At 40.4% G+C, this 26,307-nt stretch overlaps 1 protein-coding gene across 6 annotated transcripts in view; it reads right to left on the bottom strand.

The window, feature by feature from the left end:
* Nucleotides 1-26,103, bottom strand: part of NFIB (nuclear factor I B) — a 429,811-nt gene extending 403,708 nt beyond the window's left edge. For all 6 annotated transcript variants that reach the window (XM_045840343.1, XM_045840349.1, XM_045840344.1 and 3 more), the window contains exon 1: nucleotides 25,993-26,103. In XM_045840343.1, the coding sequence (XP_045696299.1) occupies nucleotides 25,993-26,088 (96 nt within the window). In that variant the 5' untranslated portion in view covers nucleotides 26,089-26,103. The remainder of the gene's footprint in view (nucleotides 1-25,992) is intronic.
* Nucleotides 26,104-26,307: the final 204 nt, after the last annotated feature.

The raw sequence follows: 26,307 nt of genomic DNA, 5'->3' as shown, positions 1-26,307 counted from the left end.
TGGAGGCCATGTGTGGTAGTCATTGGCAATTGTGTGACTGGTGAGTGTGTGTGTGTGTGTATCTCTGTGTGTTGTGTGTATCTGCATGCATGTGAGAGAGAGAGAGAAAGGGGAGGGGATGGGAGAGAAGTGGAAGGGAGAGTGGAGGAGAGGAGAGGGAAGAGAGAGTGAGACAAAGAGAGATGTGGAGTGTCAATACTGAGGATTTCAAAACCATCATTGATGCTAGTAGAGATTTATGTTCTTCCACGGGGCCATCCACATGACACTCATAGTATTATTGAATAGGAGTAAAGCCTTATTTAGCCACACCTGTGTAAGTACAAGTTCTGAAAGCTGGCAGCAAGCCTTGGGGACGAGGACCAGGATGGTGGCGGTGGAAGGAGGGGGACCCAGCCCAAGGAGAAAAAGAGCTTTGGAAATGAGAGTTGGGAAGGTTGTCAAAGACAATTGCACCCCCTGCTCCTGACTCCCTGGCTCAAATGAGGCACTCAGCTTGGACCCCGCACAATTACTGGCACAGGCAGGCAGGAGGAAGTCAACTCTCAATGGGTCAGTAACATTTTATGGTGCTTTAGGGATTGTAAAAATGGTTTTCCTGTATATTATCTCACCTGATCTCTCTTTACAGCAACTTGGAGAGGCAGTTCTGATTCATGTACTTTTCAGATGTGAAAACGAGGCTCAGGGAAGACTTGCCTAAGTTCACACATCCTGAAACATGGGAGAAATGGCTTCTGAGCCCCAATGTTTTGAGTGTGAAGCTCCCGTCTTCCAACTAACTGCTTACATTGCTCCGGCTTGAAACCAGGAGGCTATGCCCTTGGAACTCGCTGAGAAAAGAGGCTAATTAACAATCAGAGAGCTATTCAGGTGGCACAGTTCCTTTCTGAAGAAGAATCCTAGCCTTAGGCAGTGTATCCCATCAGCCTTAAAAAGAGCATAATTGCTCTTTACTCATCCACTAATTTGGTTAATGAGCATTTCCTTGAAGAGAAGCAATTCAACTGAGATAACATGTTAAGCTCCCAGAGCAGAGCTGGTCACATAGTAGGCAGTCAATTAGCACTAAATTCAAGATCTTCACCCCACCTGTCTCTCCAGCTGTATTTCACACCACTTTTCCACTAGTCACAGGGGTCTGCTTTAAATTCTTGCGGCAAATATAGGTACTATCATGACCTCAGTATAACAGCTGAGAAAGCAGAGGCACAGAGAGGTTAAGTAACTTGCCTAAGGTCACACAGCAAGTCAGCAGGTCAGTGAGAACAAACTAAGAAAGTCTTGCTGCATACCCTACCTTCCATCACACTGGCTTCTCCAAAGCATTCGGTGGACAAACAGTTGAGAACATTCCAGAGAGAGGTAAGAATGTACCTCACAGTGCTATGAGGCTTACATGAATTGTTATATAACAAGCAATTAGAACATGGCTGGCTCAAGTAACATTAGCCATCATTATCATTCACACAGAGTTCACATCAAGAACCTGTTCCTCAGGCAGACTTCTTGGTTCCATGGTCTGGATCAGTTCCCATTATTACACCCTTTTATCAGAAGTCATGCTATCCATTAGAGCACTTATCTCACCCTGTAATTATATACCTATTTTTTTGTGTAACATTTTTTTCTGTATCCCAGTACCCAGCCCCAGCAGGAAAAAAAAACACACACAAAAAAACAAGAAAACAATAACAAAAAAACCCCACCCCAACTTGATAACTATTTCTTGAATGAATGGTTGAGTGAATGAAACATTCCTTGCCGCCCTAGAGTCCTACATTTTTCTCCTCTTGGTGGGAGGAGAATATCCTTCTTTGTTTCTCTTCATGCCATCTTGGGACTCTCACGCATTTCCCACAGCTAATCTGCATGGTGTTTACAGGTGCCTTCTGAAAACCGCCTACGCCCTGGTTTCTAAACTCAGCTAAGCTATGTCTTTGAAATGTCAGCCTCCACCGTTAAGTCTCCTTCTCAAAAGAAGTGAGAAATTCAGACAAGGAAAGTTTTCAGTTCCTCTCCTCATCGTGCCAACTGTATAATGAATCTGTGGGATTGAGTTTATTTCCAAATTTAGAACCACTCCGAGCACAATGGAGCTTCTAAACTCGTCCCGGTGGATCGCAAACCCACTTCTGACTTTTAAAGATTACAGATTTTTCTGGGTTTTGATGAGTGGTGAGTGGGAACAGAAAGTTCCAGATAACATAGTGGTGTAGTTTCTGTTCATCATGTCCCTTTTCCTCTTGTTTAGATGTGGTTCTTTAGAAGCTGCATGCTCTTTCTGCTCCTATGAATATACCCTCTAGAGACAAATATCTTCCTTGCCTTTCAAATAAGCTGTATTATTTGCAGCTGTTCATAAGTTGAAAAGATTCCTTCAAACTCACCTTTTTGTGTTCCTTGACATACAGATTTTCTTAACAGCCACCTTCTGTCCTGTGCTCCCTAATCTTGGCATTTTAATTTTTATTCACTTGAAATCACCTTACTTACCAGCATGAGGAAATGCTTTGCATTACCCCGGCCTTTTCATCTGTAAAACTGGCTATACCTACTTCACAGATTAACTGGGAACACTAAAAATGAGACAATGGATGTGTAACAGTTTTAAATGGGGTATGTCTTCAATTTTGTTGAAGTTCCAAAGACAAGAACAAAGAAGAGAGCAAGGACTCCCTCATCCTAAGCAGAGATGTAGAACCAGCTAAACAGGATTTTCCCCAAATCCTCCGGGCCCTTGTGCCCCACTGCCCACTGCAGGGGTGCAGTAGGAGGCTTCCCACTGTCCCTGGAGAACCATAGAGGAAAGAGTCACAGAGGTCAACAAGCCTAGATTATAACAGCATCAGGGACATCACTATCCTTCCTCCTCCTCCTCACCCCCTACCCTGGAGGAGGCACAGGCTGCTAAGTGAGTACACAAGGAGGCAAGGAAAAACAAGATGGAAAAATAATTACGAAATAACAGTACCACTCCCCTCACCTCTTTCTCATCACTGCTCTACAGGATTCATGAATCAGTCCTACCCTGCCCAGGAAGAGAATATTTGAATTGGATGAGACATTGATGTTTTGATATTTGAAACACACTGACAATTCAAATACAGGTCTCTTATACCTGACCCTTGGGGCCAAATGGATTTCTGAATTCATTTATGATTTTTAGAAAGGGTACATCCTATGATCAGTGGGTGTAGGACAACAGCTCCCCGCACTCAAACAGGGTAATACTTCTGCAGCAAATATATTGTTATCCACACGAGGTGGCTGTGATGACAATAAATACTCTCACACTGGTTTATGTCAGGGGTTTTGTTCTCACCAAATGACTTTGTAGCAAACTTCAAAAAAGTTTTCATTTCTAGAGCTTTGGGGACTTCCTGGAAATGAGGATGTTTATTGATGCCTGAAAGTGGCCAGAGAAGCTAAAGCATTTGCCCAAAATACCCTCCAGGGCCGGAAAATCTAACAGAGTGAGTTGGCAAAGAGTGGTGCAAAATCCCCTCTGCTCGAACCCCACTGAATTCCACTCAGTCAAAAGATCAGTTGCTCATAAAATTTGTATGGATGTTGCCTATGTATTTTTCACACAACAGGTGATTAATAAATGTTAACTCTCCTCCTTTGTCGTCTACTTCATCATAAATACTGGTAGACAGTCTACATCCTTTCCCAGATGGGAAGCATATGAAGCTTGAGCTGCAGCATTTCACTTCACTGGGGCCTTTTCCAAGGACGGGGGGGGTGGGGGCAGAAGCAGCAACTAGAGATGGAGCATGAAGTCTTGCCCTGTTGAGGGTCATCGCCTGAGACCTGGGCCAGGAGCTGCTGTCAGGGCAGGTGAACTACCAACACAAACCTCAGGTACTGCACCCCCAGACCCCATGACCACCTGCCCCTGGTGGGCCTCTTCAACAACCTGGACTCTGCATTTGTCCCCAGAAAGGATCGGGAGTATTGGCTAGTCTGTTCTCTTCTGGGAAGTCCCTTTATACCACCTCTAGGACCTGGTGGGCAGAAGGGTGTGGCAGGGGAGAGGCAGTGGGAGCAGCAAAGTCAGGGGCAATGGAGCTTGGGGGATCAGCCTGGGGGTCAAAGGGCTGAAATTCCTCAAGGGCTGGCCCCTGATGTCCACCAAGATATATGACATGAGCAAGAAACCACAGAGGAAGTTGTAGATTTATCGTTAGTGAAAAGAAGAGGTGAAGCTGAAACTTCTCTCTAAGGTAAATGATGTTTTTTGCTTTTTTTTTTCCAGAGTAATGCTGTGAGAATCCTGGATTATCTAGTATCTCCATAGAAAATTGTGTTAGAAACTGGTATCATACAAAGAGGCAATGCAAAATACTCAGCCTCATGTGATAAAAAAGTGTTATTGAAATATGCCAGACAAAACCACGATGTTATTTTTCTGCACTGTGTGAGGTTTGTAATCTGAATCAACAAAAAGTCTGTAATTTGGTATGCTTTCTTTTCCTATTCAGAACCACTATTTATGTTCATACCTAATTTTGTCCTTGTAATATTTTATTCTATTATTAACATTTAATTATATTTTTACAAAGGGCCCCCAAACTATGTGACCACCTGCCCCTGGTGGGCCTCTTCAACAACCTGGACTCTGCATTTGTCACTGGAAAAGATCGGGAGTATTGGCTAGTCTGTTCTCTTCTGGGAAGTCCCTTTACACCACCTCTAGGTTTTCCATCCTACAAACCAAGTGTAGCTGACTTCACACTTGATATTGCTGTTAACATCAGCCTTGTATTTTTACACTGATCATTTTCTGTGTTGGTTGGGGAGGGGGACATTGCCCAAAGGGGGTGGTTTTAGTTGAAGATTCACCCTCTGAAATGCATGGACACTCTGTCCATCAGTTCAGACCTTTGGAGAGGAGAAACTTGTCTCTTGAAAGAGGAGATGGTGGGGGGGAGGGGGACGGGTACAGGCTGCTGCATGAGGTTCAGTGGTCATGTGTCCTACATCTTTCGTGAAAGGAAGTGGGTAATAATTCTATACTTGGCAAAAATGAGGGCTTAATAAGGACAATTTGAAACACAGAGGAGATTATCTTTAGAGCAACTGTAAAGCAAAATAAATACCAAGGGATGCTATAAGCACATATTCATTGAAATTTTGAACATGTAGATTGGTTTATTCTAAATTGCCTCACCCTTACCATTTCCTATTTCCCTTCCTCACTCTCTACTCCTGAAATTATAAAGGTTTCAAAGTAAAACACAATTTTTTCGTTGAATTTTGTGGTAACTTGGGAGAAGGCAGGGGAGGATGCCTAGATGAAAGGGGAGAAGGGAAGTGTTTTCTGGAAAGGTGGGTTGGGGGTGGTCATTGCTGATAGGAGGAAATGCACATGGGTGTGTTAGGTCTTTGGGGAGAGAGACAGGATAAAGAAGCTCGAGTTCTAAAACTCACTCTTCGATTGCATGGAGGAGAGAGAAAAAGGAACCATGGCAACAAGCGAGGGCCCTCCATCGCCGCAGACAAACACTCCGAAGGAGGGCCTGCCGCCTACACGCGATTCCTGGGCATGTCCGCCTCCACCTCACAAGCTGCCTACTCAAGAAAGGGACAGGTGACAAAATATTCTTTTCTTTGTGACACAGGTTAGGCACAGAAATCCAGACAGTTGGACATAAGCGTAAATGCCTGTGTGGTAAGGTAGCGATCGGTCTCATGGTGGGCAGCAGGTAGGCGCAGCAGACATGGGTGGGACTGTCTGCTCAGAACCTCCCCCTCACTTCCCCTGGAAACCGCAACCCCGTCCGTGAATATCACTGGAAATGTCATTGTACAATGTCACCTCATCCTCTGGGAAATTGTTGATGGGTCTAGGGGTGAGGATCAAATCCAGCCAAATCTAATCAGAATCCTTCCCAGCATCTTAAATAAAATCTAGAACTAACGACAGTTTCTCTTGGGTGTTGAGCGTTACATACACGAAGTCCAGGAGGCGCTGCGTCTTGTGCCCCATCTCCCAGAGAAAGCCGTTCCGCAGCCAGTAGGAATGAAGTAAACACAGTAGCCAGGATGTGAGCCTGAACAAGAGCCAGGTGGTAGGTATTTGGTCCCTGCTTCCTGTGTGGCCTGCTGTGAGCCTCTCCGTCCTGCACTGCAGCTCCTGCACATTTCCTCGGACTCCATGAACCAATAAGGCTCCCTATTGTCTGTGCTAGTTCAAGCTACTTTGGGTCACTTGGAGCCAAAGGGGTCCTGTCTAGCATGCAGCTTAATTAAAATATTTGCTTAACTGAGTGTTAAAACCTCTGTACTTCAACCCTGTTCACAAACTAAAGCTTATTAGTTTGGTTTCCCACCTTAAAAAATGAGATACTGAATGTAATAACTCTTTCTTTGATCATTTACTATTTCCTCAGGGTCAATATTGAGCACATCAGTTATTTAGAACAGGAAGGACAAAGGTGTAAGTAACACAGACATGCTGACCTCAGGGAACAGAATAGATATTGCTTAAAATAAATATGTCAAAGGAATTGTTTTCTTGATATGAGTTGATTCATTCAGCCAGCATTTTCTCAGGGCCTGACTGTGTGCCGGGCGCTGTTCTTGGTGCTGCGGACGTTATCAAGCGGCAAGACAGACCTCGTTCAGCTTCTATTGCAGTTTCTTCCTCTTACAGGAGTTAATGGGAAACTTTCTGGATCATTGATTCAATCACTTTAAATCCTCACCCGAGGATATGTTCATTGGTTTTACAGCAAGAGGAAAGGGGAGAGAGCAACAGAGAGATGGAAACATGGGCGTGAGAGAGGAACATCGATCTGTGCCTCCCACAAGCCAGGGATCAAACCCGTAACCTAGGAACGTGTCCTGACAGGGGATTAAATCCACAACCCTTTTGTGCATCACTCCAACCAACTGATCCACCCGGCCGGGGCTCTGGATAATTTAGAATGCCAGCTAGTAGTGCGCGAATTAATTTGGAAGCATAGGCACCTTTGCTGGTGGCCGCCCACACATGTTCTGCAGTAGGTAAATGGTGACAATCCCCTTCCACCCTTTTCCCACCAAAGGGGAATACTGCCCACTCCCCTTCTTTTGAAATTTATTTCCTTGGGTCCAATCTGGAAGTCATTCTGTTGTCAAAAGGCCAGGGGATGAAGAAACAACCCTCCCACCACTGACGCACCAGGGCAAAATGTAGCGAGAGACAAGTAGGAAGATAGAAAGCCACAGGACCCAGCACACAGTGAGAACACCCCTTCCAGGTGAGACTCAAATGTAGCAGGTGCAGGCCATTCTCAGAGCGTTTTTGAAGAAGCAGTGTGTCTTCACAATGTAGTTTTTATATCTGAGAAGTGATCAACTGGAGCTTAAGACTCTGAATTATCTGCAGTTAGCAATAAAAGCCCTGATGGAAGAAAGCAATACTGTATCTTAGTGCAGACAGACATGCAGTGCACACAAACCCCAGAGGAGACAGGAAAAGGACAGGAAGGTGTCCAACGAGAGACCAGAAATCCACGTGAGCTAGATTAGAGACACTTTTCTTTGATGCTGTTGACTGAAGTGTGAGAGTGTGTTTGTAACAAAAGTTCTGTTTATTTTAAACCAGAGTCTTAGAAAAGAAACTGGATATTAATATCAGAACCACATATGTAGTATTTGTAGCTCTTATGCACATAATGTGTATCATAACTACAAGGGAAACTATGTATAGATTTAATTCCATAGAGGGAACTAATTTCTAAATTCATGCCCAAGTCTTATCATTTAAAATACAAGGACTTTTTTTCTCATAGTATGTAACTGCAGAATTCAGAAAAGAACTATAAAACAAAAATCACGTTTTAAAAAACCAGTCACCTTTATCCCATTGTTGAGAAATAACCACTGTTAAATATTTGGTGTGTATCTTTTCAGCCATTGTTTCTATGTGTTTTTGTTTTTTTCTTAGCTATGCTACCACAATACTGAACTTTAACCTTTTCCCTTATTGGTAGGGTATAATGAAGATTTCTCTCACAGCATTAATATTTCAGAAGATTCCAGCCTTAACAACGCTGCTTCAGTTCCTTGTAACTACATTTATGTCTCCCATCTGAAATAATTTCTTCAGTGAATTGCTAAGTCAAAAAAATGTGCCAGTTTTAAAGGTTTGTGGGTTTGTTTTTTTTTTTATAAATATCACCTATCTGTTCTCCAAAGAGTCTGTGTTGTGCCTACCAATTTATACTCCCAGCAGCAATGTTCAAAAGTGCCTCTTTCTCCTTCCAATACCAGGATTCATCCATTTTCTACCAGTTACATAGGGAAAAAAAACTTGCCTACTGGTTAAATTTCTTTGAATGTTAGTAAAGAGTTTCCTGTGTATTCATAGACCTTTTAAATTTTGTGTACTGTACTCCTTTACATTTTTCATAATTTTTAGTATTTTAAAATTAATTATCTTGTATAGGAATCTTTATGATCTTTTCCATTATACAAACTTTTCATTCATTTTTTAATTTATATATAAATTGTGTTTATATAATACACTTATATAATTATATATTTATAACATAAATATATTTATAATATAAATATATACTTGTGTATAATATAAATGTATTAGTATATGATATATTTATAAAACATGTTTATATACACTATAAATATTTTATATAATTAAGTTTATTGACTTTCCATAATGAATCTCTACACATTTATATTAGTTTTCTCTTTTTTTCTCCCAAAAGGAGTGACTCTTTATTCTTTATCCTATTATTTTTCTTTTTTATAAATCATTCATTTTTTTTCTTTAAAAAAGAAAACTCATGTTCCCACTCTCCTTAGGTTTATTTTGTTGCTTCATCCCCATCATCTTCTTATGTAAAAGCTCAATTCACTTATTTTCATCATAAATAAAAATAAACATGAAAAATAATGAAAAGCAATAGTTTTTCTTTGATTATGATTTTGACCAAATTCCATAAATTTGGATACTAAATATAGCACACTGACAAAAAATGCAAATTCTGAAGACAGGTTGATATATCTCAAGTCCAGCTCCCTTGCTCGTTCTCTGTGTGACCTTGAGAAAGTCACTTGGCCTCTTTGTGCCTCATTTTAAGTGTAAAAGGAAAATGAAAATACTTCGAGATTTTTGAGAGGATTCAATGGTATAATACATGCAAACTAATTAAAATTGGCAATTAGTAAGTGCTGAATGAGTATTACACTACCTTTTTATTTCTAAAAGAAATCTGTATTTTTAACTTGAATCCTATTTGCCAGTTATTCATTCTTTAATGATTTTTTATTAATTGCTAATTTCATTGTACTACTGCTAGAGAATTTGGCCTATAGAACTTAGGACAATGTAGCTTTTATAATAGATGAATGGGGAAGGTAATTATATTCGTTGAACATTATCAGACATTGTATCGATGTGGTTAGCTGTTTTCAGAGCTCTAATATGAGGATGCAGGAATCTGATGCATGTTGTTCTCTTACTTAATTCTGCAATTCCTCACTAGGATTCTATACTAAAATTTCTCATCTATCTCATCTTCCAAGTGCACGTACTCAAGCACACGTTCATGAATGTGCACGCACACACACACAGATACCCACTGTCTTCCTGGGGTGGCACACCTGCTTGGCTCTATTTCAAAAAGTAGTTTAAAGAAAATGGGAGGGGGACACTGTGGAATTACTTAGGTACTAAACAGATATTCCTAATATTTCTAGGTTCAGTTTTGAAAGAACAAATGGCTTTCCCACAGGGTTTTTAAGTGACTTAACAAGGAAGGGTTCCCAGTCTCTGAAGCTAATTCTAGGCTGCATTTCTCATGAAAAAAAGAAAACCTAAAAAATGAGATAGGGAATAACAGACTGGGACACGGGTCAACACTCAATGCCCATTTTGTTTAAGACATGGCTGATGTGGCCTACTCTGTTGTGTGCTGGAAGATCTTTCTCAGCTAAAAATATCCTTTCTATTTGTCTTGATTCCTCTCTTAAAGGTACTAGTTCTTGTTCTTGGCACTCATTTTCAACTGTCTGGGGAACTTTAGAATGTCTTTGGATGCTTGGTCTCACCTCAGACATTGAATCAGGAGGAGGAGACTTGGGCATTTTTTAAACAATCTTCAGATGATTCTAGGGTATAGCCGTGGTTGAGATCCACTGGGCTAAGAAGACAATGGTATATTTAACCCCCTGCACACAATTGTAGCTATTAGCTTTGAGTCATCTTCCAGTTTAGCAGAGACCAGGGAGAATAAGCTGCAGGAGGGATACCGTCAGGCAGGTTTAGTAAAAGCCTGGATTCTGGCAACCTAGTCAGAGGACAGAGCTGCACAGTGTAGATGTAGGAGGCAATGAGCAGCTGAAGCCAAGGAGGGCTCTGGGGGCAAGGGGGACAAGGAAAAGTCTTGGGGACAGGGGCAGGTCAAGGGAGTGAGTTGCAAAGAGAGACGAGGGGACACAGAGCTAATGTCTTTGTGGGTCTAAAGTGGACAGGACATTGTGCTAAACCTTCTGCAGACATGAGCTCACTCAAGTCTCATAACCACCTCTAAAACAGGGGTTATTTTTCCCATGTGAAAAATGAGGAAATTGAGACAGCCATTAAGTAATTTCCCACTAAGGCAGTAGGCAGAGTAGATTTGAATCCACGCTTGTCCCTCTACCCAACTGATTCTCCAGCGTGGTGCCAAGACCCCATGGAAGACCCTATGGAAGACAGAGTCTTCCATAGACCTCTTTGCCCCAGGAATGCAAGTTGTAATAACTTCTCAGTGTGAGATTTATTATGCTTCCAAATGTTTGAGACCTGGTATCTTCTACACCAGCTCTTCTCAAACTAGGAGTCCATGCCTCTCCTAGGAACCACATGCAAATGCAGATTCAGTCTCAGTGGGTCTAGGATGGGGCCTGAGATTCTGCATTTCCAACAAGCTTCCAGATGATGCCAAAGCTGCTGATCCCCAGACCACTCTTTGAGTAGCGAGCTCCTGTAGCATGCTGCCCAGACCCTCATGCATTTGGAAACCAAACCCTGAACTCCCGTCCAGTTTCCGCAAGCAGCTTGGCTAGCCTGGACATCCAGTCATGTCTGCTAATGGCTGCTCAGCTGGCTCCCCACCAAGGGAGCGGGCTCAGCCTGCTCATCTGTCACATGGAAAAACCAAAGCCATTGGCCAGCACCTGCTCTGAGCCCTCAGGAAGGCAATGCTGAATTTAGCTGCACATCAGCCGAGCTGCAGAGAGACAGGATTTACAGACAATTGCCACAACTGCACTCCTGTGCAGGCCCCAGCACATGGCCTGTAAACAGTTTTGTTTACGCCAAATTGCTGGACCTGGGAAACTGCAAGGAGAACAGTTACCCACCGAGATGTGGCCGGCGGGGGCAGGAGGGGTGGATCTTTTTATTATTTTTTTAATCAGTACATCATTTGGGATCTATTACCATGCCATTTAGGTTTTTCCTGGTGTTTGGGCTTTACGGGAGTATTTCAGACTTAAAAGTTTAACTCTGTTATTTTCTCTCCTTGATCATAAAAACAAAGGCACTGACCAGTAACTTCATAATCCATGAGGGAAAGAGATGGCGTTTCTCCCTCATCTTAAAAAAAAAGTCTTGGCTCATTCTAAAAAAAATTAATCACCCTATCTTTTACACATTTAATCTCCCTGGCATTGCACGGGAAATTATCTGTTCCGCACTTGAATCAAGCAAAAACAAGTCCATAGGCCTGGTCCTTAATCTCTCTTAGTTTTCTTCTAATTAGATGCAATCTTTTTCCAATACTCTAATTAATACTTGCACATTAAATATTAGGCCTTGTAAGAGAAAAATCATCTGTAATATAGTTGCATCAAGCCAAACAGGATTTTCAAGCTCTTACCCTTAATCTTTCTTTCAATTTTCTGCCATTTAGAAACAATTTTTTCCCTAACACTCTAATGAATGCAAATGATATTCGTGATTAGTTAGTATTATGCTAATCTGAGCCTGGAATTTACCTAAATCTGCATGGTGTTGTCTGAGCACCAGATTGCTTTGGGTTTCTGAGGAAAATTACATTAGCCTGCCAGATGTACAAAACATGATAGAGTAGAAATCTGAGCAAATAATCAAGATTACATTAGTTTTGTTTCTTAATGAACAACTGTTGGCATTAGGGATTACAGACAAATTATGGTTTTCCTCTCTGAGCTCAAGCAGCTAAGCAGCTGTTGTGAAGGTCCCCTTCTCCTGACTACCCCTAAATAGATTGGGAGCCACTGGGGCAGGGGAAAAGCATCTAAAATTTCACATAATTTAATTTGTTCCATTACAAAGTAATCATCACTCCGAGGCCCCACAGCTAACCTCCAAATTCCCCCCCACCCACCTCTCTCTGGAATGTGGGAGCAACTCAAGTGAGTATCTGGAGCAGAAACTCAATGTGTTTTTCTTCTCTCCAGGCCTGGAGGGCTGTGGGTTACACGCCTCCCAGGCGAACCTGCGTTCTGTACCCTTCGGGCCACTTGCCAAAAGGGTGCCTGCCTAATTCCTGCTACTTGGGTGACACAGATGGAATGCTGCTGATAAGGATTATGTAGGTAACACAGTACATCTGGCTGCAGCCTAATAGGCTGGGTAAACCAGAAACTTGCAGAGCGGCAGCCATCTGAGCTTAGACCCTTGTCCTGTGTCATTTGATCTCTGTCTGTGAAGTTTCACTATAATGAAATCCTTGTCCTGCAGTGGGTATGTGGAGTGTGGCAGGGTGCTGGTGCTGGTGGAGGTATTGGTGGTGTGTAGGTTGGGGTGTTTTAAAAGCCCATGGCCCTATTCCTGAACATTTTTTCTTTACATCAATCAGCAAAATGCAGGGCTTGACTGTGGATTTTTCTGCTCAGTGTAAGTGCCCTCACTTACAGCATGACACATTTTTCTGTTCTCTCTTGCTGCTAGGCCTTTGCACTTACTGACCTCTCTGCAGAAATTAATATTCTCCCCTCTTATTTAAATCTGGAGAAAGTATACCATCTCCAAGATAGATGTGGTGCCTCTCTTGTGAAGTTTCACAACAGCCAATAACTCACCAACAAAGGACTTGTCACACTGTACTCTTCACTAGAGCTAGCCCCATGAGGAAGGAAATGAAATTTGCCTTGTTCATATGCAGCACTTTTTTTTAAATGCTCTATAAAAATTTGTTGACAGAATGAGTAGATTTATGCATTTGTAAATGTGAATAGGAAGGAAAAGGTTTGGGTTTATATAAAACATTGTAAAGATGGATGATCTAAATAAGACATAGCAACAAGGTCATCAATGAAGACATTTATGTTTTGTATAAAGGCTAAGGACCTGTCCATCCATGGTCTCATGTTTTGGGGCAAGATAAGTAACAAAGGGCAGGTGCTTATGTTTATGGACACACAGCTCTTGGCTTGCTTTAGCTGGCTGAGCACAGTTGCCTTCAAAACGGAACCTCCCCGCCTGTCTCCTGTCCCCACTTATAATGATCATTCCCTACCAACTGAGAGGCCCATGGCTGGTAAGAATCTTAGCGAGCAATACCAGCCATTATTCAATCTATAGTCTAGACTCCCTAGCTCTCATCATGATCTAGTGTACAGCAGTGGGATCAGGGATGAACTGGTAGAATGGAAGACATAGACTAGGAGAAAGGGGAAAAGGACAAACGTGTCTGTTGAGGTCTGCTTCAGTGCTGTGGTGGTCTACTTCAACCACCACACTCAGTCCTGCAGTTTCCAGGCTTAAGAGAGTGATGAAAAGAAATCCAAGTGCTTCAGTGCTGTGGTGGTCTACTTCAACCACCATACTCTGTCCTGCAGTTTCCAGGCTTAAGAGAGTGGTGAAAAGAAATCCAAGAGAGAGAAAGTTGGAGAGAAGGGGAAACCAAGTCACAGATGAAGGAAAGTTGCAGGACTACTTCCTCTCTTCCTTGCCAATGCTAGGAAAATGACAGAGATAGGAGCTGGGGAGGAGGGAGGAGTAAATGTTACCATTGCCCCTCTTCCATACTCTTTGCACTCTCCAGGGACGTCAGGCCATATTGCTGATTATCGACCGCCTCCCCCCACCCCCGCCTCCGATTCCTGGACTAAAGCAGTGGAGTCTACTCTCAGTCTGCAGAAGATGAGGAAGTCCTTCTCCTTCCTGAGAAAGGGACTAGTGGAAGGAGAAAGGGCCTTCCCCTGCATGGAAAGGTACCGTGTGTTCCTGTCTCTGGTTGCCTGGACCCATTACTGCACCTGGTGATTGTGGTTGAAATCATCTCTGTTGGGTTCTTTGAGGACCTTCTGCACGTTATAAAATTTCCAATGGTTGTGTGACCTTTGGGATGACAACTCAGTTGTAAATTGTGTGTGTGTCTGGGGTACATCAGTGAAAAGCAGGTCCAACTTTATTTAAAATATATATATTTTTTAATTAATTAATTAATTAATTAATTTATTATTCAATATATTGCCATTACATATTTATATAATTTATAAATGTTGCATACAAAGCACTAATGATGGGCTGAAAAGCTGGAACTTAAGGCAAGGTCAATCCCATTCGACAAGTCTTACAGAGACACCACTGAACAGCGGTATTGGAGGAGTGGTTGGGAAGGGAAATCGAGATGGGAAAGGGAAGGCTAAGTAAGATTTCATGTGTTCTCCAGAAATTTACCATTGAGTTCAGAGAGAGAAAATGAAATAAATGATAATCGTAGTACATAGGCAAAAATGGACAGGAGGCCAGAATCTGGGAGAATCTGCTTTGTCAGAGCAAATGATAAGTGAAGGATTTCTGGAGCTCAGTTGGCTTAGGTGGCCCTAAAGCCACTGACATGATTGCTAAGGATCATTTCCCTAAAATGCAGTTTCTTGGTGTGTGTGTGTTTTGTGGGGGCGGGGGAGATGCAGGAAGGAGTTGTCTAACCTTTTTTGTGTTTGTTTTTTCCTTACTTTTATATACAACTCATTTACTCATAAAACAGACCCTGCTACTCTCCCTGTATATAAAAGTGAAGGAAACTGAGGCACAGAGAAGTTGTCACTTGTCTAAGTTTATCTAGCTGGTCAATAGAATATTGGTGATATGAACCCAGGTTGTCTGGCCTTTGAAGTCCAGATTGTTAACCATGATGCAATTCTGACTCATAATATAATCTAAAACACCCTCCAAAGGCTATTTTTATACCCTATGTTCTCTTCTATTTTAATTTTAGCTTCTCTTTAGTTCTCTAGTTTATAAATAGTATAAAATAGAGGTTAGTAAGAATATAATGTTTCCATATTCTACTTTTCAGTATTGTTGCAAGAATTAAATAGGATACTATATACAAAGTCCGTAGCAGAGAACCTGGCACATAGGAGTACTTATTAGATGGTTGTGTCTGAAAAATGCAATAACCCACAGATCATTAAACACAACTTGTTCAGTTAATGAAATCTTTCAAATTATAGGATGGGGTGGAAACATAACCAAAGAAGCATATTTTTGAAAAATGTTGAGAACTGTTACCTTAGTGATCCCTAAATGCTACCTACTGGCTGAGAGATTGGGATGCTATTTTTCTATTCCTTGTTTGAGGAAATGGCTTTGGCCAAAAACTTTTAAATGCTCGATGATTGTTTGCTCTACCCATTGACAGTCCTTTGGCCAAGAGTTACAAGAATATTAATCAATTCATCAGCAGTGTTTCCTTACACCCATGCTATTGTTTGGAATTCCCTGACAGAGCTTAGGAAAAAGCCAATCTGTCACAAGCAAATGTTTTCACGGCATCTGATAAGAAAAGCACATGTGAGGGAGATAAAGTGAAGAGACGCATCCCAAACCAACCAGTGTGACTGGGCTGCTGGGTCTGAACTGATTGATTGATTCGTTAATTAATTTATGATGGTGCAAAAATAATTACAAGCTACTGTTTGTCAGCCAAATCACTTGTGATAAAGTCAAAGGTTCACATCTGCGTGCATGTCCCAAGGATCAATGCATCAAATTAGCTCTGTTGGCTCTTTTCCCACTAAAAGCTAACATGTGTCATCAATATTCCAGCATTTGCGTGTATAAACTAATTGATTGAACATTCATGTTACATTAACATGTGGTTTGTATTATATGGGGTACCATTTATAAACATCTTCAGTGCCAGAAAAATGAATAGACTCACCTAAGATAATTAATATCTTATTGGAAAAATAAAATGGCAATTTAGTGTTATTCCTTCTACTTATGGATAAAAAAGCATTGCTGTGTCTTCAAAAGTCTTGGTCATTACTGTATTGCACAGTACATACAGTAAGTCCTCACTTAACATCCTCTGGAGGGTCTTAGAAACTGTGACATAAGCGAAATGAGGAATAATGAAACCAATTTCACCAAAGGTTAATTGAGATAAACAAGAGTTAAGTTCCTGGGGTATGTTTCATCACCGAACTTCTAAATAAAGACCCAACACACTTCTAATATTCAACATTGAAATAAATGTGAGCTGTATACACATTTAAGAAAGATGAATAAAAGAACAAGTAAGATAATTTTTCTAACCCCATTACTCTAGTTCAGGGTTGCAGCAGGTTAGAGACTGTCCTGGAAGTTCAGGGCACCAGGCGGGAACCCACCCTGGACAGGACGCCCTTCCTTCGCAGGGCGCATCACACCCACGCCCACTCAGACCCGGGCACTTAGACACGCCCGTTCACCGCGCATGCACATCTTTGCGGGAAAACCAGAGTACCCGGAGAAAACCTGTGCAGACTTGGAGAGGACATGCAACTCCACACAGACAATAGCCCTGGGAGGGAATCAGTTTTTCCCTTCGTCAACATCATAACAAAACAACGTTGAACAAAATGACATTATTCAAGGACGTGCTGTATTCTATAATTCCACCAAAGCGCAAATCTGAGGAAATTTTGCAGAGAAGTTTGTGTGAGGTTGTTCAGGGCTATCAAGTACAGCAAACTACCTGTGATTCTAGAAAAATCAGTGTTTATTGTCTTCTGCAAGGAATGCTACAATGTATATGATGTGATTTTTAGTCTCAAATCACCCCCACCTGTATCCACCCAAATTTGAGATGTAAGTCCAGTTCCCTCTGCGTAATGTCCACCAGGTTAGCTGTCAGCCTCAGCGTTAACCTTGAAATCAGGTGAGGGCAGCTGTAGACACCTTCAAGCCAGGGGCTCTGCTTGGGAGGGAGAACAATTCTCCTGGTTGTGGCAGTGACTGGAGTTTTGGGAAGCAAAAGTAATGATACACAATCCATTTTTTTGTCTCATGTCCCTCCCCAAGGGAAAGGGGACATAGAGGTAGGGGCAGGTGGCCGTCCACACTCTAAAGACTGGGCTGCAGAGTCTGTGACACTGGAGCATTCAGCGCTGGCATCGGCGGCCATGGTCTCAGTTTTCCTTCTGACACCAACTTAATACCGGTTGAAACAGGACCTGGTCCAAACAGATGATTTTTTTTTCATTTTATGTCGTTCTCAAAATCATTTAGAAGCAAATACTTCTTAACAAGAGCTTGAGTACTTTATTGTTCACTTTCCCAAAGACCCATGTTTCTCCACATTCTACCCACTTCACCTCAGGCTTTCAGTGTCCTCAGCATGTTCCTCGGTGCCCTCACCCAGACACTGAGGGTGAAAATGCCAGTCCACACCGAGGTCTTTCCTGTCATTACAGTAAAAGTAACATATGTGGAAAAATAATCAAAACCTTGAGGAGAAATAACCTCTTACATGAAACTCATTTCATTAAAATTAAGAAATTAAACCAAAACGTCACTTATTTCACCTTGCTTTGGTCACTTATCCCCAAAGATACATCAGCCTTTCCCAGATTCCCTACCTTATCAGACCCCAGAGTGCAGGCACCATAATACAGTCACGACACCACAAGTGGGATTAAGAAAGTAGGAGCGGATGGTTGCCAATGAAGACAGTCCATTTGTCTGCTGCCTTGCCTCGTGGTCATGACCATGAGCCGGTTTACTTGAAAGGAAATACCACTTTGCTGCTTTTGCTTCAGGGCCTTCATCCCACTCTCAGCCTCAGCTTTAAAACTGGCTGCTAATTTCACCCTGATTCCTACACGCTTCCAACTCACTTAGGTGTTACCTTGGAAAGGGCAGTATGGTGATGGCTAACCTGGGCCACAAATCAGGGTCCTGTCACCATTGATCGACTCAGGACTTGGACATCCATTGAAATCATTGTCCCCTTCAGTAAAAAGGGGTAGCAACAGCCTCGACTCAATTTAACAGTAATTCGTTCAGGGCCTTTTATGTGCAAAATGCTGTCTAATTTGGTAAACAAGACCTGGTCCCCATTCTATTGAGGCTTATAATTTTTTCAGTTGCACACCTGAGCAACTAAATAACACAAGACAAATCTTATATCCATACATACTAAATGTCATATGATAAGGTAGGTTCATTTGTACCGGAACATTTATACAGCCTATATGCCACACAAAAACATACCACATGTGCTAGGATGCTTTAATTCAAATACTTGCTAATGATACTGTTCCTTCTAACAATCCTGAAAATAAGAGGAAAAAATCCTACTTAGAGTATAATGTGCTGTCCATCATATTATGTGAGAAGCTGAATCTTTCTCATTATAATACATGCTAAGTGTGAGTTAAAATAATAACTTCATCAAAAATTATTATAATTTGAGTCTTCTGAGGGACAAGTAAATGAGCAAACTTACATCAGTGAAAAATCAAAGAGACAAACTGCAAGATTGTAAGACGGCATTTTGGAAATTTTCCTTATATCATGCCTTCCCATTGAATGTACAAAAGGCAGAGGTGGGTACTGTTATCACTACAATTGCATGGGATGTTGGTGAGCTGGTAGCACACTGTTATCTGAAGGATTAATCCCTCAGAGTTTAGCAGGGGAATTTGCAAAGAGCATCATGTGACAGTTGAGACAGCCAGCATTTTCTTCTGTGCCTGGTAGAAATTTACCATTATCTCATGCTCCAAAACACTGGCAAAATTCTGGGAAGCTTTCTTTCACCCACCCATGTTTAACACCACCAGATAATAATATGTGTACCTTCAATTCGTTTTGCATTTTACAGTTTTCAAGTCATTTATTATGTATTATCTCATTGGAGCTTCACAAGAGCCCCATGAGGTAAACAGATATCATCAAAACCTGAAAATGGAAATGCTTTGCTTGCCAATTTCTTTCCAAAAAATTTCCCCCAGATGGCTTATGACTATAGCGAGTCTAATTGTCTCGAGAAAAGATGCATGGAATCACATTTCCAAAGAATCCAGCCACCTCCAATCCCAGAGCTGCACCATTCTCAGACAGAGCTCGAGGGTGAGCAAACCGGCCCATTGAACACACAGGGAGGGCTGGGCCTCCCAAAGAGGTCCTGCTTGATGCTGGAGGGGGAGGCAGGTGCAGAGCAGACCACGGCAAAACACCTGACCGTGGTCACAAATCATGTCATAACCCAGGTCATTGAATGAGTCTATTGCTGGGTCCTAGGGGAGGAGCAGACAACTTTTGGGCTTTGCAGATTTCAGGGTTCTTGCATCCCCTTCCCGTTCTACTAGGGAGTCCACTTCATCAAGTTGCTTTAGCTGAATCCAGTGTCCTCATCTGTAAAGTGGGGCTGGTAATTCCTATTTTACTGATACAGATTGCCTCCCAAAGTACCTGGCAAACACCTGGCAAATAGGAAGACCTCATAACCATTGATTTCTTTTACTCTTACAATCATCGTATTTAATGTTAAAACGCAGCTAACAAGTAACATTAGCCACCGAATCTCACTAAGCACAAGGAGATACTTCTGGAGGCTTGGCTTTAAAGAAATCTGCTACAATTTGAAATGGAAAATACTGAATCTTTAGGACTCATTTAATGTATGCAGTTCTCACAAAACAATGTATCAATTCATAAAGTCAATATGATTATGAAAGCCCCATAGAAAATGCTAGTTACATTCACTTAACCCATCCCATATATGTTTGGAGTACCTACTAAGTGCTCAGGTCCCAGCCTGTAGACACAGCTTGTTTTAGCCCCCTTGGGTATGTATCCTCGAACTTGGTATTTACACTGCATTCACCAGGTGCCTCACCAACTCCATCTCATTCATCCTCACGACAGGTTGGAGCGACAAGTAATGAGTACGATTATCTACACTCTACAGCTGGCTCCAGCAGCCGCGAGAGGAGCAAATTCATTTGCCAGAGGTCACCAAATCTACATTTCCCAGGATTCAGCCCTGTGCTCATAAACATATCCATTATGTTATAACCTCAGAAAATGAACATAGTGGCAAGAAGTTAAAAAAATAATTGCTTTGTGAATAAAGTCATTTTTAAGAGAGGTGTCCGATTAAAATTTATGTTAGAAAGTGAGAAATAAAAACTATTAAAGCTGTCCATTACATGATATGCTAAATCTGTCCCATTATAAAGCATACTAAGTATAAATTGAAATCATAATTATCATAACTAACATTTATCAAGTACTTTTTATACTCATGGGCCTTTGCTAGGCATTTAAAATGCAATAAAACTTAAAATGCATAAAGTTAATGAAATATATATTATAGCCACATATATTCCTTAACAGAACCTCTTCTGAAAAGAATTTTTGAACTGAAGGTGCATTACCCTGTCTAATTTACACATTAAAATGCAGCAGAAGAAAGTAATTCACTTTCACTAGCCTGGTATATTTTCCTATAACCAAGCTCATTTTCTCAACCCCTCAAAATACACATTACAAATCATCATACACAAAATGTCACAAAATAATCTCAAGGAATTAAAAATTCCTAAAGGTGGTAATTGACATCATTCAGCTATGTTCCAGAAATACCCTGTCCATGACGTGTGAGCCCCATGTCTCTCTTTGTTGACTAGTCTCAACCCTGGAAACTCAACACCGTCTTTCCCATAGATAGCAGAGATAACAGTCCTTGAGAACATGACCCTTCGTGTCCAAAAAAGAACTGGAAAAGAGGATAGATGGGTGCTTGTGTTTCCTTACCCTATGATTAAATTAACAACCATCTAATCACTACTGAGACATAATCCAAAGGATATTAACTTATCCAAAGTTTATGTGTTACATTTGTTTTGCAAACATGTAAGTGAAAATAAATCATGGAAAATTAAATAAAAATCATTCACAGGTCAGAAGGTATCTTAGAAGAACATCGATGTATTTAACCATATTTTCCATACTGCTCATTTTTATTTAAATATGCTAAAATAATATTACAAATGAAAATGCATCACTAAAGAATATAGGTATGGAAGATGTATAATTTAAAAAAATGCAATCTATGAGAAAACTTAAAATGTTAAAAAAAGTGTTAACGTTATTTACAAACGTCCAAGTCATTTTTTTCACTCAGACATCATCATCACTACTGTTGTTTCTTTACACAAGGACAGATAGTAAGTTATTAGTTTTATCCACATCATTCATTGTACAGGAAATGTCTTAAGTAATGGTAAGGTTAACATTCACCTATGAATGAGGCTGAGAGTAATGGAAAGGTGCATTAACTACCTTAGACAATGAGTGACAAATCTACAAATGTAAAATCTACATATTTACCAACATTACAGAGAGAAAAGAAATCACTCAGAAGCCTTCATTAGTATGAGTGTTCCCTGCCTCCACCAGTGGGAGCTGGGTGTGATTCCAGAATGAACAGAGAGCCTGGGGTGTCCCCGTACCTAGAACACTACATGGAATATAGTAAGTTCTTGATAAATATCTGTGAATGAAACAAATTTTATAGTTTCTAATTCTGGAAACAGGGGCCATGTACAGACATCTCAGGAAACTAGCTGATGTGGTTGTTATCTGTATGGGGTCCATCGGTTTCAATTACATTCCTACATTCAATTATACTTCTATTGGAAATAAAATTTGAAATTAAATATAGAATTTTGAGTTTTAGACACATTTTCGCCTGGCTGATTGATTACCATAAAAGTCTAAACATGTTTGTTAGTCTAGGCAAGGGTTTTCTCACATATGTTTTTGGCATATTAACCAGACTGTTTAGGACCCCTTTGGCTTTTAGCAATGTAGAATATAGATAAAATATTCTAGTAGCAGCACTTGTAAGAAAAAACATTAGTTTTAGGATTTGGGGTTGAAAATAGTTAATAATAAACCTAAGTTCACCTCAACTTCTCAAATACTTTAGAGAAATATTTGCCATAAAAAGTCTGTTCAGTGTTTTCATACCTATATTGAAATTTGTTGTTAAATTATTTACTTAAGATTGGTAAGGGTATAGTATTTGACTTTTTTAAATACAGTAAAAAAAGGGATGAATTTGTCACCTTTTTAACATTGTGTTAAACCAAATAATAAAATTGCATAAGGTACCCGTTTAATATTCTAACACTCCAACTTCTCAAAAAGTAAATTTTTTTCAAGAAAAATAAAAAGTACATTAAAATTGGGTAGATTAATTGGTGCTCAATCAAGACTCACCTTTGTGCCTTAGATAATACGAGCTCCAGTTCAGTTTTTATGTTTACAGACCCATTTGCTTTTACTAACATTTACAAGACTATGAGAATTTCAAGTCTCATAGACCGACAACTTGTTTTTCAAATTAATTTTATGGCTTAACATCTAAATAATTACTCTTTATGACTAAGGTAAATTCACAAGAGTTCTCGCCTGCTTCTGATGGGATCGAAGGGTTAGACTCAGGAAACTCAGAGAAAAAGTGTCCGACGTGCACTGGGCACCTGGTGTTCCCAGCAGCTAACAAAGAAGTTCTAATAAGTCTCACGGAGAGCTTTAAAAATCAGTAAAAAATAGAATGGAGGATACTAACAAATTTTTTAATTTTATTTTCCGGTAGTTCAAAAGGAAACTATGGCATCATTGATAACCATTAATGAAACAGTGCTATTTATCTGATACATCATTAATACTTATAAGTGGTGTTTTAAATAATGTGAAAGAACATTAGCACAATTCTAAATATAGCCAACCAACTGAACTTAAACTGTTCACATGATTTTTCCCTAAAAATAGTTACATGTGAAATAATCTAAAGAAGTAAAACATATGCATCATTTTAAAAACTGCATGTATGTAGATGATATTTAACATACACACACATACACAAAAGAGTTTACTCTTCTTGTACTTGTTTATTTTTAGCTGTCTCAATAAAATGGTTTTCCTCCCTCTGTTTTACTAAAACATGCCTATCTAGGAAGGAAAACAGATGTAGAATTGGACAACTATGTCTTGTTTGGGTTTTTTCCCTGTCAAGTAGAATTTATGATCATTGTCACACAGTAAGAGAATCTAAATGAAACAGACAATAAGTCAGGAAGCAATTGCCGGGTCCTTTAACACTGCAGCTTTGGAATTCAGGATTTGGTTACTAAAATTTCATTTGATTAAACCAAATGAGGATACGATATCCTTTCTTACACAAAAACCCCAGAGTAACTGTAAAAATAAAAGAAGCAGTGTCATGGCGAGAGAAGAGTCACAATAAACTAGTTCGTAAGAACCTTAAAACACCTTTTAAAATGATTCCTTAAATCCAAACTAGGGGAGTATCAGCAAAGTAGCCACCACACACCTCCCTCTCTCTCCCAGTGTATTATTAGTGATAAACAATCATTTAGTTTAGTTAATCATGTTTTCCACAAAGCATCTGTCATTCCAAGTTTGCGATGACACATTAAATATCAATCTCTCAGACATTTTCCCCAAATTAACAAAATTTATTACAACTAAATTGTCCTTAATAAGAAACTTACATATCATTCATGTAACCTAATAAAGACTAAATATAAAAATAATTCATCCAAAACTTTGTACTTAACATTTTATCTCTAAACCCATCCCTGTACATATTCTTCATCTCCTCAGACAATAAAATAATGTAATTTTAACCTATAAATAATCAGCTTACACAAAGCCTTAACAGTAATATTCACAACACACTTCTCTTCAGAAGCTATGACCTCTCTGTGCAAAACGAGAATGATGAAATTTAACAGTAAAATATTTACAGTGATCATCTCACTGTACCCATAGGGACCCCAATTTTAAAGTAAAAATTTTAGTGTAAAACCATACCTTTTCCAACAGAAAAATGTTTCAGTTAGTAAAAATACTGATTTTAAACTCACTTCTGGCAACAGCCTAGAATAATAATAGTTAAGACACACAGTAACTATTAAAACATCACTTCCAGGTCTTGGTACAGTCACATCAAGCAAATCTGTTACATAAACACTTTGCAATATCTGTCAGTTATTCCAAGAGTTCATTGCACCCACAGACACACACAGTGCTAAGTCTAGTGGGAGATACAACCACAAATGAAAATATGCCACTGTAGAGTTTGACATCACTTTGGAATAAAATGATTGAGAGAAAGAGAAATGAAGGGAGGCAGGCTTCTCTCTCTTCTTGAGGAACTGGCCTTTCTTTCTGAGACAGTGCTCAAAACAGCAACAAGTAGCAGCGGCAGAAAAGTTTCCCTGCAGCTCACACATCGCACGCTAATGAGAACACGCACGAGGAGTGCTGCAGTGTGCAGTGCCGCCTCTCTGTATACTGGGCTCTCAGGAAGATCCTAGCAGTAACAGCGTAACATCCACTTTTTGGGAAACTCAAACACATTAGTGAGAAACCCTCTTGCCCAGCTAGCAATGCCAGGAGCCAGGACTACTCAGAAGGCGCTCCCTTCCCTCTGGGCACTGGGGGTGGGCTGACCACAGGGCTGGCCATACCCCTCCCCACCTAGAATAAAGTGCCCATTGTCTCACACTGTACTAATTGTGAGAAAACAGCCCGTGCAGTAAGCATAATAATTATCAAAGCAAGCAAGCAAAAGGACTCAAGACATAAATGAAAGGAGCATAAGGAAACAGAGAAAGAAAGAAGAAAGATAAAGAGAAAGAAAGAAAGAAAGAAAGAAAGAAAGAAAGAAAGAAAGAAAGAGAGACAGAAAAGAAATGTTCAGATGAATTAACCCCAGAATGAATTTAATATTCATACTGGAATTGTTGCCTGCAGATTTCCCCGTTCATGTCATGACTATTGTGTGTGAGAGACCATTGTCCACACACCAGAAATCAGTAGATTGAAATTTTTCATGTAGCACTTTTTTTTTTGATGTGAAAGGTTTTCTTTCCCAAAACTGCCTCTTATCCCAACATTCTGATTAAAGTAAGTTACGACTTCTCTCCTCCCAATATTATTTTTAAAGTTGAATCACAGGATTCATCAATATCTTGAATTTTCATGCTTTTTTCCCCTCTTTCCCAAGTTTGCAGCTGAACAAATATGGGAATAAAAAAAAAGCAACAACAAACCCACACACATTTGCCCAACCAAAGAAAAATAATGAACTGAATATGCATATCCTCATTAACTAAATTTAATTACGCTGAGTGGCATAGTAATCAGTGGTTGCTCCAGTTACAGTATTCATTGAAAGGGAGGTGGATTCCAAATTAAGGCGAAGCGTGGGGGACAGTCGCATACTGATGAGGGAACTGCACACAACATGATACAATACACTATCAAAATCGTTATTCAGAGCAGCCGAAGAAAGGAGTACATTACTCTGTTTTAAGACTAATACAAGAACAATTAGCCAAGAAGGCTCCAGTCCCCCACTGACTGCCCCACCTCCATACATTTCACACTGGCCAGCCTGGGGCCGAGACTGTACCGTTTGCATTTTTCTTTTTTAAAAAAAGTGAACAAAAACTCACACTGCCTTTCTTTTCAAAAAGAAGGCCTATGTCCCTGGCCACAATAGCAGGGAAATCCTATCTAGCACACTGGTGTGCAGAAGCACCCCAGGCTCCCACAACTTGAGCTTGAACTTTCCGCAGGCAGCGAACTTTATAACACGTGCATGGAACAATAAAGGAGGAGCTCAAAAGAAAGGAGGGGGGCAGTTTTGGGGGTGGGTGGAAAAAATGTTATCAGGCTAAACTTACCATCCACCAGGTCCTGGCTGACATGTCATAACATAGCTGCCATTTTATGGAGCTGTCCGATGTTTTCCCAGCCATTATGCTGTCAGCAATCTTCATCAGATGCAGCTCAATGGAAGATAAGACACCTAATCAAGGAAACATCGGCGGTTGCTTTCTGGACTACATGTAGGCCAATCCTTATCACACTGCATCATGGGAAAGCTCCTGTATTAGCAGGAGGAACTGCAACCTCACAGATAGAAAGACAAGGATCAGTTCTTTTAGCTTTTTTTTTTTTTTTTTGGTCTGAAGGGATTGGTGAAAGTAGCTAGCGTT

Source organism: Phyllostomus hastatus, unplaced genomic scaffold, assembly GCF_019186645.2.
Source record: "Phyllostomus hastatus isolate PE091 unplaced genomic scaffold, TTU_PhHast_1.1 phas_contig_34, whole genome shotgun sequence".
In the NCBI taxonomy this organism is placed as follows: domain Eukaryota; kingdom Metazoa; phylum Chordata; class Mammalia; order Chiroptera; family Phyllostomidae; genus Phyllostomus; species Phyllostomus hastatus.
This window is presented reverse-complemented; position numbering and strand designations above follow the sequence as displayed.